We start from the raw sequence: 13,045 nt of genomic DNA, 5'->3' as shown, positions 1-13,045 counted from the left end.
GCCCGGGGAGAGGTAGAGGCAAAAGCTGCTGGATTGCTGGGGTGGGGCATCCTTTTAGGAGCGGGGTTAGCCCAGGAGCTGCAGAACGCTTGGCTTCCTCTTGGAGCTGTGGTGACTTGTGGATATCAGGCGTGTTCTGCTGATTCATTTTCATCGCTGTCAACATGGTGATCAAAGTCTTTGTAGCCACATCTTCGGGGTCTACAGCGGTAGGTATCTCGTTTAACACACTCCTCTTCCTGCTGGGATCAGGTTGGTAAATTAGCCTAGAAGATCCCAGGACAACCTGACTTTGCATGGAGAAAACAGCACTGGATTTCTTCCATTCTGCATTGTGCACCTTATTCTTGAAAGTTACTGAAGATGTAGAGAATTCCTATTAATACAGGCTTGCTTGCATGTGAGGTTTTACTACAGGTGTAGCATTTACATGTAAATTATCTGTCGTTTAATAGATTTACTTCTGTTTGAAAAAGTACATGCAATATATATTCACTGAAGAAGGAAGAAGTGGATATTGTGTTTGCACAGAAGCTAAGGTAGATTGTTTACAGTAGAAATTAAAGTGTTTATTTTTAAAAGAGACTTTAGGATGCTGCTCTGCAAAAGGGGAACTCTATCTAGGAAAAGAGCCTGGAGCCAAAGTAAGCTGAATAAAGTTATGCCGAAAAAAATTCTTCCCCACCCCTCCTCCCTTTCCCTAGATTTTTGGTGGTTTTTTTTGTTTTTCCTTGCGTTTGGGGTTTTGTTTGGGGTGTGTCTGTTGAAATGCTATACTGATGATTTTTAATATTGAGATCTACTGCTGTAGCTGTCACCATAGTGTACCAGCTGAAAGGAAGGGCATGTGAATAGTGGGGAGGTTGGAAGTCCGTGGGAGGTGGGAACCGGGAAAGGACTGTTTCCTTTTATATCCAGTTCCTAGATGAGCTCAGATTGCAGCTTTCCTTTGGCAGTCACTCACTCCCAGTGACATGGCTAAACAAACTGGCTGGTGCTTGCACATAGCTGTAACTACATCTCTGTCTGTCTGACACCAGCTGCGTGTCTTTAAGAAGCTTCCAGAGTTGAAAAGCTTCAAAAACCACCCCCGGGTCATGGGACCATCATCTCTAGAAAATGAAGCGGGGGTCATTCACTAAAATTCAGATTGGAATACGGCTGAGGAACTTTGCAGTTCTCTGATCAGCTTGTCCGCCAGCCCATCACTAAGCCTGACACTCTAAATTTACTATTGACATTTTAGCATTCTTTTTTTTATAAGAAACTGCAGATGCAAGGGAAAGAAAGAAGAGGGGGTTGGAAACTGCAGCTCTGGTAATTTGTAATCTAGCTGTTACTGCTCAAGTAGCTTGATAAATTACCACATGCTGTGCATTGGCAGTCTTTTCGCTCCTGTTTGGTCTCCTGTTGTGGTCTCCTTTGGTTGACCAAAGAAGCGTCGTCCCTGCCTCCTTTGCTACTCATCCGTTTTCTGGGGAAAGTTGTGACAGTGACTGAAATCCCAATGCAGATATTCAGTACCAGTGCGTTGGGGCCACCATCGTTTCATGTGGCTCAGGCACAAACTGCTGCCACTCCAGCTGCAGGACTGGGGCTGTAGTTCAGCAAGGCGGTTGTGTGAGTGCTTTGATTAAATGCTGACATTCAGAGATCACTTATGCAACTAAAACTAAGCATATCATATATTTAGCACTAGCTGAACCAAGACCTTTCCTGTGCTATACAAATTCCTGGTATCTCCTCCCAGCTAGAAGCTCCAACCAACTCCTTTCCTCTTGGGCTGCAGTGAAGGGAAGGGATGTGTACACTACACTGAACACCGAACAACATGCGAGCTCTATCCAGCCATTTTGAGCTGTTAAGCATTGCTGCTGTGGTTTATTACTGCTAAGAAATACAGCTAATGCCAGAGAAATGTAATAGGATTTAGGCTTATTTATGCCAATCATCTCCCCTGTATGTTAGCAGCCCACAAAAGCTGTTAGTGAGATCCCAGGCATGTACTGGATGGAAGGGTAGGGCATCTCTACACCGCAACATGCCTCTGTATTTCCTCATTTCTGGTGTGTTGGGTGTATGTGTAGCTGTAGCAATCTCAGAAGTATTCAGATTACTGATACATAATTGCAATGCCAAGTAAACACAATGTTCGGCTGGCATAGTTTTCCACATTTTTCTGATTAAAATGGATGGAAAGGATCCTTTCAATGAACCTTTAAGGAGTTTTGATATATATCAAATAAAATGCATGCAAGGAGCCAGCACAAACCCCAATATATCACTAAAATCCTGTTAAAATAGATTTTGTATCAGCCTTGTACAGCTCTTCCTGAGAAGAATGAATTTAATCCCTAAAGAGCTTAAATTGGAAGTCAAAATTGTCCTAGTAGCACTGGTGCTCTCTTCAGTGTGGCTGATCTCCATCAAATGAGCGTTGTTAATTTCGAATTTCAAAATAAGATGGGTCCAGCCTGCTGTGGTGTAACTCAGCAAAGGATCATTGGTAAAGAATGAAAAAAGTTTCTATTCTATGTACTACACAGTCGCACTACTAATTGCAACTGGTTATCATGTTAATAATGACTTTTTAAAAGTGAATGCAGTGAAACAAGTAACATTCTGATGCTCTGGATCAGATGCTTGAATGGTATCATTCACTGTGGCTCTAGGGCAAATCTGCAGTCTGTATTTTTCCCCTCATTGATTCAGAAATTTATTTTGAATAATTTCAGCTTTATTAGCTTTCTGCTCCAAACTTAGCTGATATTGAACTAGTCATTAAGGCAAGCAGAAGTGGAGACTCTTATTTATAGCACTAAAAAGTACTAAACGCTTGGCTTGAAGCAAGCAGTAAAAAAAAATCATTTTGTTACTAGCCACAGAGGTGCTTAGAAATGGGTAATATCCTGCAAGGTTCGAAGGTACCATGAATCATGGGAGAAGGGGGGCTCGTGTCTTACACAGAGGTAGTCTTCCAAGTGTGCTTACTGCTCCTGATGGTTAGGGCACCTCTGAAATCCTTTAATTCACAGCATTTTTGGTGACATTTTATAAACTTGCCCAACTTCAAATCCGTAGGTCTCAGAAAGACTGAGGAAAATGTAGACTATTTGCATTAAGTCCTCTAAAATATAGGGTCATCCATGACTCTGAATCTAGCCACATATAAACCTGAGCTCAAATTTCAGATCAAGTTCAAGTCAAATCAGAGGTTAGAGTGTGATAAATAAGAATAATTATCAGGAATAGGTTGTCCATGCGGTGTTAGAACCAGAAGGTACAGCAACTCTGCCTACTCACACTGATGTTCCTCTTGCTGCAAGTTGTTGACTATGTACTGTTCGCCTCTGCCATAGGCAGCTGGTCGATACGAATGCTCTGGATTGTGAAGATGTAGATAACATTTATTTATGCATCAGGTGAAACTAGTATTATCTGTAGCTCTTACACTCTAGCTAGATAATGTTTCTTTAGACCAGTTTTTTCTTATTTTAAGGGACTAGCAGCTAGGGATGGTGGAATTTAAGCTTTGTTGAAATGGAAAGTGACGTTGATGAAATAATATCCTGCTCACCACCACTTTCCAGGCAACCTATGCCCAAGTAATCTGAATTCTTCCCATGCCATCAGAAACAAGTGAGGGCACAAACAAGCTCCTGCAATCTTATCTATTCTGGGAAAACCTTTGCATGTCCTCTGCGTTGTTACATCCTGGAAGATTTCCCTCTCTGAACCCTGTTTGCTGCAGAGATGCTTTTGGTTGCCCAGCTACCTGGTGCCGGTCACAGCAGAGGTTTGCTTTACGGTGTCATGCTTAGCATGTGTCCTGAGTCTTTTGCTCTGCCTAAACCCTAGGAATTGTAAGCCTGAAGACATAGTACATCTTCTGCATAGTTTATCTTGCCTTTTCCTTATGCAGGCATAATTGCATGTAGATTTTTGGTTTTCCTCAGCATTCATTTTTCACACAAACCTCTCCTAATTTTTGCTTTCAGTCCTTGTGGTGTCTGAGCCTCCTGCGTATTACGAACCTCAAGCTGAAGAAAAATTGTTTATCCAGGTTTAATTCTAGAAGTTATAACTACAGCCATAAGTAAGGGAGCACAGGATCTACAGCTCTGTTTCCATTATCTCCTCAGAGGCACCATCCGTCTGGGATAGCTATTCCAGGAGCTGTATCTACTTCAGTGTCTGTGTCCAAACAGACAAGCTGACGCTGAAATTGCAGCTGACAGCACTTGAGTACACTGGCTTTCAGAGCATGTGGTGAAACTCTTAGTTACTGGCTCACACAGATTTTATTAACCATTTATACAAACATTATCCTGCCACATCCTCCAATGAAGCGTCCCTGAAGCAATCCTTTCTGCCACACGAATGTGTTCAGCAAATAACTGTGCAGCTAACTAGCCATTAAGAAAATAACCTCTGTTTAAAAAATGAAAAGAGAAATATAAATAAGCACCTTTGAGATCTGCCAACTGCATGGCTTTTGAACACTTTGGATTAGTGTTTCCATTCAAGTGATGTACTTTTTTTAGCTCACCATAAACCTCTGTTGTTGTCATAAAAATGTAGAGCATTTTATGTTTGTTATTTTTTATAAGCAAGTATAGCTGTATAGATACGTACTTTGTTATTTAAACAAGAAAAGGAAATTTTATCCTTAGCCATGAAAATTCATTCTTCCAATATAATAGGGTATCACTCTATTTCAGCTTTTGAGGTTTATAAGATTATCAAAATACATAATCTGTGAATTATTTTTTGTCTCATTGTCTGTCTCAGACTGATTTACACTAGCTTGGTGTCGCTTTAAATTCAGTTGTTCAGATGTCTGACTTGTGGAAGGCATGGTTTCAAATCATATGATGGCTTGTATGTAAAAATTACCTTGATACATCATTCTAGCTACTGTCTCTATAGGACGCTAACTTGCTGCATGGAGTAGCATAATTGGGAGGAGAAGTGAGTCGCATCTGGAACATGATTGTACTAGGTAGTGATTTAGCTGTCTGCGACTGAAGAGCAGGTTCAGAGAATACGTATGGATCAGTCCAAACAATGCTTGCTTCAAATGCTGCAGTACTTCTGGGCTAAAGTTTGGCCTTGCAGCTCTTAGACAAGTTAAACATAAACAAAATGGGGAAGTCCTTTAAATATTGCTTAGGAGTAGCATTCCTTTAGTAGAGAAGTATAGTGAGTATTACATCTTCAAAATAAAGGGACGGGTTATAAGCTTGATGCCTGCATCCTAGGTCTATAGGGAACTAGCGTCAAAGAGAGTAAGGGCTATGACTGAATTTTAGCTGGCACAGAAGCTGCATATAACATGCTTTGTTTGTATGTAATAAGTTCTTCGTGGTCCAACTGGAACACCATTCTGTAACGTGGGAAATATTCAAGCCCAGGAGTTAAGCTGTACTGGATTTTCATTGAGCTTTCACTCATACTTAATTATGCCTAGCATTAAAGAACACGAACAGAGAGAAACACGTGGCTCACGGAAAGCTGCTTGTCCTATGTAAGGAGTATGAAAAACGGGACACTGACGTGTTCAGGAGAATATGTACGTTCTCAGGCCTGTGCTCAGTCTAGGCAGGATTGCCTTAGGTATCCGCCCACCACGCTCACAGATACGGGAACAGAGTAGGAGGCTTTCTGCTGAGCCCCATTTCTTAGATGGAGGTATCACTGCTTCCAGGGAGGGAGGAAGGAAGCTGTGGGGGAAGTAACGGCGGTGCTCTGGGTGCTGAGCAGCAGTGTTGAATCTCAGCTTCAAAAATTTTGGGGGCTACTAGAGTAGTGGATCCAACTTCATATACTTACATTAGTTCTGCCTGTAATAACAATTGCTTTTAGGAAAATAAATTATTTTTAAAGAATGAATTTCGTTTTTCCTCTTTCCTAACCAGATCAAAAAGAAACAGCAAGAAGTAGTGGGCTTTTTAGAGGCCAACAAGATTGACTTTCAGCAAATGGACATAGCAGGTGATGAAGACAACAGGAAATGGATGAGAGAGAATGTCCCGGGAGAAAAAAAGCCTCAAAATGGAATTCCCCTCCCTCCACAGATCTTCAATGAGGAGCGGTACTGTGGGGTAAGAAGCTGTTCGGAAATTTAAATACCTTCAGAGAGTCTTCTTTCACAGAAAGGGGCTTTTTTCCGTTAGTAGGAAGTGTCAAACGAATTCCTTAAGACAATTTGAGATTCACTTTGAAAGAACAATTCCTAGAAAGCATTTTTCAGGCATGGAAAAGCAATGAAACAAAAGATTATTCCTTTTTAAGAGAAAAATATACACGGAGGGAAAACTGACTAGCGAAACTCTGCTTAACAGGCTGTATGGGTTATCCCCTGCAGACCCAGAGCCTATGTGGGACCCAGAGCTCGCTGCAAGGCGTGGGGTTGGCCGCCTGTGAGGAGCTCCGTGTTTTCCTTTCACATTCTCCTACCTCCTGCTGTGTAGATCACTCACAAGTTGTCCTGCTGTTGGCTCTCTGCCTGCACTCGCACTTCAGCTCCTGAAGACCAAAGGCAGTACAGTCTCGGTGACGCTTTGGCTGCTTCACTCAATGTCTCAGGATAACCAAATGTAGGCTATGAGCATGGCTCAGCTGTGCTTGGAGTAGTAAATGCTCGGTTATGTGGCTTGACAGTACTGAGGTACTCAAGATTAGTGGGGTTCACAGCAAGGCTGATCTGCTGTCTCTGGCTGTATTGCATTTTGCTTCTTGAACTTTCAGTTAATTTTGCATGGTGAGTGCTGATATTTTCTCTGTTTGACACCGACTCATCTGGGCTGCTAGGAAGTCAAGTAAACCTGAGGCACCAGGGGCTGTGAACAGGAATCTTTCTTTTCCAGTGTGTTATATAAATAAACAGGAATTATAGTTGACTTCAGTAGTTCTAGTATGTGTTTTGAGTTATTGAAATTTTATTGCTTATTCAATAAATACCCAGCTCTTCATAACGGGAATTGTAACACGCATTAGATGCTTTTATATTTTTGCACATGCTGTAACAGATTGTTTCTCTTGAGAAAGTTTGTTCAGATCAGTGATAGATAATACTGTACCAGCATGAATATTAGGATCATGAATCAAAAGAGTTATCTGAGACAGTTTTTTTCTCAGTCTGGATGGAAATACGTAGTCTGGAAAGTACTCTGATATGATCACTGAAATGAACTTGCAAAGTACTCTGAAACGCAGATCACATAGTGAGCCCAGTTTTATGTTACTCCACAAATCCAGTGTGAACTACTGCAACGGTTGCTTTGAGAGAGAAGGGATTTGCATGCCACTAAGTTTTCAGAATTAACTACAGTGCTCTCAGAGCAGAAGTTGCTAGCATGAATAACAGAGTGCAACTGTTTCCTCATTTTCTCATAGGAATCTTAAAAAAGAGCTTGGCAGGTTGGAGTTCATGTGCATTTCAACATCCAATCTGCACCAATAAAAAGTATAATTTGATATAGCGTACTCTGGATTTTGTGGCAGACAATGTTGCAATAAATATTTCTGGTATTCCCCAGAGAGGTTACATACTGAATTAAAGAGTAATTGCCTTACAAAGTTTTGCAGCTAGTCAGCCTTGCCAGTAAATGATAAATACACAGTTTTTATTCCATGTCTGAAGCTATTTAAGGAAGCCAAATAATCTACATCTTGAAATAACTTTAAGTTAAGTAAGAGTCCTTTGAAAAGACACCTCCAGGTGGGAAGGGGTCCAGAAAGCAGTTCCAGCTACTGATATAAAGACTAAATAAAATTTACAATTAGTCTGAAAGTCTCCAGAATTCTAATGTACCCAGCTGTCAAAGCTCATAGCTAATGATCCCAGTGGGTTCATAACAAAGATTAATTTATAGCCTCATTATTTCCAAATAAATAAGGTAAGGAGATCCGTATCAGTACATGAGCCTTATCCTTCTCCTCAGGGGAAGGTGCCTTGAGGGAGCTGCACAGTGAGGGTGAAGGGGGATTATGTAGGCTGGTTGAGAACACGGCCAGGGGCTGGCAGACTGGTGCAAAATTCCTCCCAGTGACACGATGTCTTCTGTAACATGTCTACAATATAAAGCTGGGGATTTGCATTCTACTTCCCTGCATAACCTGTGCAGGTCCAACAGACCCATCGTTCTGAAATCCAGAACTGTTTTACGCTGTTTAAGGTTTACATGATGTATCTTAATTCTTCCCCTGTGTCCCACCTACTTTGTCCTCAGCCACTTTATTGAAAATAGGGGTGAGAATTGCAAAGGTCTGTCTGAGTCATAGACTCCAGTCCAGTATCCTGAATTCATGAAAGTCCCTTTAAAATATGTTGCTTTTGTTAGTACAGTCTTCAAGGGCCTCAGTCTCGTGGCATCTGGAAACCCTCGAATTTGTAGCCTGGGTATATGCAGCCAGTTTATACCCATTTCCTGGTATGCCAAAATCACCCTTTAGCTTAAACAGCTCTAGTCAAATGTATTTGTAGATGGGAATAATATTTTCCATTAATCTTCATTTTGCTACACTAAACAAGTCAAGCTCCTCACACCTCTTTTTTGTAAGACACTTTCTCCTTCCTACCAACTTTTTTCTTTTCTCATTCTCAGGTAGTCCTTTGTTTTTAGGTCAAACTTGTTAGATTTCATTTCTGCTCATTGTCCTTTCTGAGATCGCTCTTTTCCCTCACCTCCCTTCCTATCAATTGTCCTGTATGCTTGGCTCCCATTCACGCATGTGCATGTGTATATGCATTAGCAGCATGCTGGCCTGGGAGCACTGCCTTGGGAGATGAAAATTAGAGATAAAAGATGTCCTTCTTCACCCTGAGAAAGAGGATTTTGGAGAGACACATGACAGCCTTTAAATATTTTAAGGGCTGCAGCAAAAATGAATTAATTATTGGTCTGATTTCAGTATTGACCCTGCTTTGAGCAGAAGGTTGGACTAAACGGTCTCCTGAGGTCTCTTCCCAGTTGAATTATCCTGTGGTTCTAGTATTTTGCAAAATATGTTCTGCTCCACACCCAATGGAGGTGGAACAAGAATTAATGAGCAAAAAATGCAGCAAAGAAGGTTGAAGTCAGATGTCAGAAAAAAATACATTGTTTTCAGGAGATTGTCTCATTATCTCATTAAAGGGTTGGAGAAACACCTATCAGGAATAGTGTAGTGGTTCCTGCCTTGGAGAAATGGTCCTTTGAGATCTTATCCGTTTCCCAGTTCAGTGAAATTTTGGGGGTGGGGTGAGGAAAGAGGGGATACTAGGGACAGGTGAGGAGGCTTCCTTTATGTGCTGGAACAGACTGACATAACGAGCAAGTAAATGCAGTCCTGTTGCTAATCTCCTTTTCTGTTGATAAGTAAAAGTATCTACATCTTCTGGCTGACCCTGAGGAGCTGCTTCACTTCCTAACTTGTACTGTAAAATGGAGGTTTCTTATGGATGCATTTATGAAAATACAACTGTGAGCAGCTTTTTTTGTGAGGTCAGAGAAGCTAAAGATTATCTTATAAATAGCTTGAATCTTATTTTTCTTTCAAATCCTTGGTATTGCCACTTGAAGAAACAGATTAGAAATGGATTCATTTTGTAAGCCTGGCTATAGCACCAATTTCGAGTATCCCTTCTAATCCATCAGTGTTGGCAATTATGTTTTTATTTGATCTTTTTCTTAAGCTGCTTCTTTGCTTGTGTCTAGACAGATGTCTGCATCTGTGTCACTTTGTAAATATATTGAGCAATCTGTTGCTCTTGCCTTTGCTTTTGCTTAACAAAAACCCCCAGAAAACTAGGAAAGAAATGGAATGTGAACTTCTGGTTTTCTCTGTAAACTGAAATTTATGTTTTTCTCTGTAAACTGAAATCCATAGAATAAAACACCCATGTACATATTTATGTAAAGAATCTCTAAATTATTAGGTAAGGTTTTTATCTGATGATTCATATAACTGCTAAATTCAAATATACAGAAACCATAGGGACCTCTGGAGGTCTGTAGTCCAGCCTGTGGCTCAAAGCAGGGATAGCTTTAAAGTTAGCTTATGTTGCTTGGGGCTTTGGCCATCTGAGTTTCAGAAGTCTCCAGGGATGGCGTTTCCATGCCCTCTCTGTGCACGCTGACCTGGTGCCCTACCACTTGTGTGGGGAAGAACTTTCCGCTGATGCCCAGCTGGAGTTTGCTGTTTTGCTGTCTGGCATTTCCACAGTGGCCATACAAAGGATGATAGCGTAGAGTGTATATGTGCATATGCACTCATATCATACAGAAAAACTCACAGAATATTGTTTTTTAAAAAATACATTTCACTATTTTTCAAAGACTATTTCCAAAGACAAATGACTTCACTACCCTCTGCCTGCACTATTTATGTCTTCTCATACAAATATAATATTATTGCTTACCTGAAATAAATTGTTACTGCTCATTTTTCTTAGTGCCTGCGTTAGGAACAATTGTCTTCAGTCATTCAGTGAATGGAGATGTGAACAAGTCACCGTTAGGAAAGTAAGAGTGCAAATATACAATACAAAAACTATTGCATGGTCACTGTAGTCATGCTTTTATCCCATGCTAAATACATAATAGCTTGCTCCTCAGTATAAGCAAAGTAAGTGACCTCCCACTTGCTGTAAGATACCACATTTACTGTGGGATGTCATTGTACACCATCAGTTCCCACGGACTACCTGATATGATAGAAGGCTGTATCCTTTTCTGATAAGGAGTTTATCTGGTCATTCACATGTCTTGCTTGTGCCCTCAGGTCTGGTTATCTACAAGGCTACGTGTCTGGAGATTTTTAGTACACTTGCCATCTGCTGCTTTTCCTCTGGGGAGGAACTAGCAAGACGTGTCTTCTGGAGAAGAGAAGGCTGCGGGGAGACGTTATAGCAGCCTTGCAGTACCTGAAGGGGGCCTGTAGGAAAGATGGGGAAAATATTTTCAGCAGGGCTCGTTGCAATAGCAAAAGGAGTAATGGCTTTAAACTAAGGGACGGTAAATTTAGACAGGATGTAAGGAATCCTATCCTACCATAAGGGTAGTGAAACACTGGCACAGGTTGCCCAGAGAGGTAGTGGAGGCCCCATCCCTGGAAACATTCAAGGCCAGGTTGGGCGGGGCTCTGAGCAACCTGGTCTAGTTGAAGATGTCCCTGCTTACTGCAGGGTATAAAGGTCCCTTCCAACCCAAAGCATTCTATGATTCTGTGATTGTAAGTCCAGTTCATGGCCCTTCCTTGTTATAGTCTTCTCTTTCTTTCCCAGCTATTGGCATGGTGTGTCATAGTTTGCTTAGGCCATTTCATGAGTACGTGGTATGCAAGAGGACACAAGTTTCATGTGTGTGTATAACCCATGTCAAATTCTAGCTCTTCAAATTGCAGAAAATCCTCATGTTCTTCTTTGCTGTATCACTCTTAAGTTTATGGGTTAAACTTCAGACACTGGCTTTTACTAAATACTTAGAGCAGACCTGGATTAGATGAGACCCCACAGCAACATGAGAACAGCAAAGAGATGGTTTGAGAAATGGGTGGCCTGGAGCAGCAAGAGGTATTCTGCTTCATCAGGGCAAAATGTTCTCTGGTGCTTCTCCCAGACTGGGCAGTTCCTGCTGCCTGTAGCGAGGTCTGCGTGAAAGCCAATCTGTCCATTAGATAAATCAGTGAAATGGGCTGTCATTTATCCTGTCTGTTAGGCTATGTTACCTCTTCCAAACTGGACTGAAATGTCATCATTCCAGTCTTGTTGACTTTAAAATGACTTTTAAAACATCCACTCCAGCCTTTCCCTAGGATTACCCTTTGCCAGTAATTCATTCTCTGGGATACTACAACAGCCCAATAAAACAACTCAGGTCCTAACGCAGCTTTACAAACAAGTCTCAAGGATGAGTCAGCACCTTATTATTTACAGGCTTCTATTTTTGGAGCTATTTGGGATGAGAGGGAGGATGGTAACACGGTCAAGGCAGTAGTCTAGGACTCAGCAGACATGCGGTCAGTCCCTTGTCCTACACAGAGCTGCTGTGTGGTTGTGGGCCAGTCACTTACGGCCAGAGTTGATTTCTACCTGTGTAAGATGCAAGTCGTGAACTTCCCAGTAAGACTGTCCCAGTAAGTGGTGACAGCAGAGCTTCCTTAATTGATAGGAGAGTTGTACAGATGAATACAGTAAAGACTATGCAAGTTCTAGATGGTAGGACAGGAGCCATCCCTCACGCCTTTTCAGTTATATTAGCACTGAAGAGAAAACAGGCATTTAACAAAATGATTTATAACTTCAGTTCATGTGTGGACAAGATGTTTTGGCTGCTACGTATATGTCAGAGGGAACAACACAGTCCTTTGCTAATTTTGTCTGAAAAGTAACTGCGTTTTCTAATCAGATTGCCTTTCTTTCTTTAAAATAAACAGTTTCCTCATCATCATTTTACTTGTGCTATTACATTGACTGTTGACTTTTATTTGCCATAAAGCTGTTCAGGATTTTGAGGGTCTATTTTTTGTTCCTCCTCACAGCAAGTTTGATTTTAACATTTAAAGGGGAATAGCTTTGCTTTGGTGTGAGGCACATTTGAATGAGACACTTCATTTTATCTGATTCTGACATATATGTGATATAATTAAAGTATAATTCTCTGGAGAGATTAACCCATGTGTTCATTCTGCCAGCCAGTGTGAAACTCGCTCTATCTGAGTTTTCTTCCTGGGGCTTAAATAAATCAGGTGCTTTTGCAAATGCAGTCATTCTTATCAATATAAGAAAGATCTACCTGGGCTACTGTCTTCCTCCTGTAATTTTATTTTTTTCAACTTTGTTACCAATTGTCTGTTGTTTGTTTGTTCATTTTTTAGGATTTTGAATCCTTTTTCTCTGCTAAAGAAGAAAATATTATTTATTCATTCCTGGGTCTTACTCCTCCTCCAGGCACAAAGGTATGCACTGCTGTCCTTCCATGGGGGCCATTTGTCTGATTTTAATAAAAGATGAAGATAGGCAGTGACTCAGCATGTCAAATAAGGGACAGTGACAAGCATT

General features: G+C 41.1%; 1 protein-coding gene across 2 annotated transcripts in view; it reads left to right on the top strand.

Moving 5' to 3' along the window:
* The window catches only part of SH3BGR (SH3 domain binding glutamate rich protein), a 28,520-nt gene continuing 15,475 nt past the window's right edge, over positions 1–13,045 (top strand). The window contains exons 1-3 of one of the 2 annotated variants that reach the window (XM_009932648.2): positions 12–209; positions 5,919–6,104; positions 12,862–12,942. In XM_009932648.2, coding sequence (XP_009930950.2) covers positions 165–209; positions 5,919–6,104; positions 12,862–12,942 — 312 coding nt within the window. In that variant the 5' untranslated portion in view covers positions 12–164. Of the gene's footprint in view, positions 210–5,918; positions 6,105–12,861; positions 12,943–13,045 lie in introns of both variants that reach the window. The other variant, XM_075431854.1, reaches the window with a different exon arrangement.

Source organism: Opisthocomus hoazin, chromosome 1 (assembly GCF_030867145.1).
Source record: "Opisthocomus hoazin isolate bOpiHoa1 chromosome 1, bOpiHoa1.hap1, whole genome shotgun sequence".
Taxonomy (NCBI): Eukaryota; Metazoa; Chordata; class Aves; order Opisthocomiformes; family Opisthocomidae; genus Opisthocomus; species Opisthocomus hoazin.
This window is presented reverse-complemented; position numbering and strand designations above follow the sequence as displayed.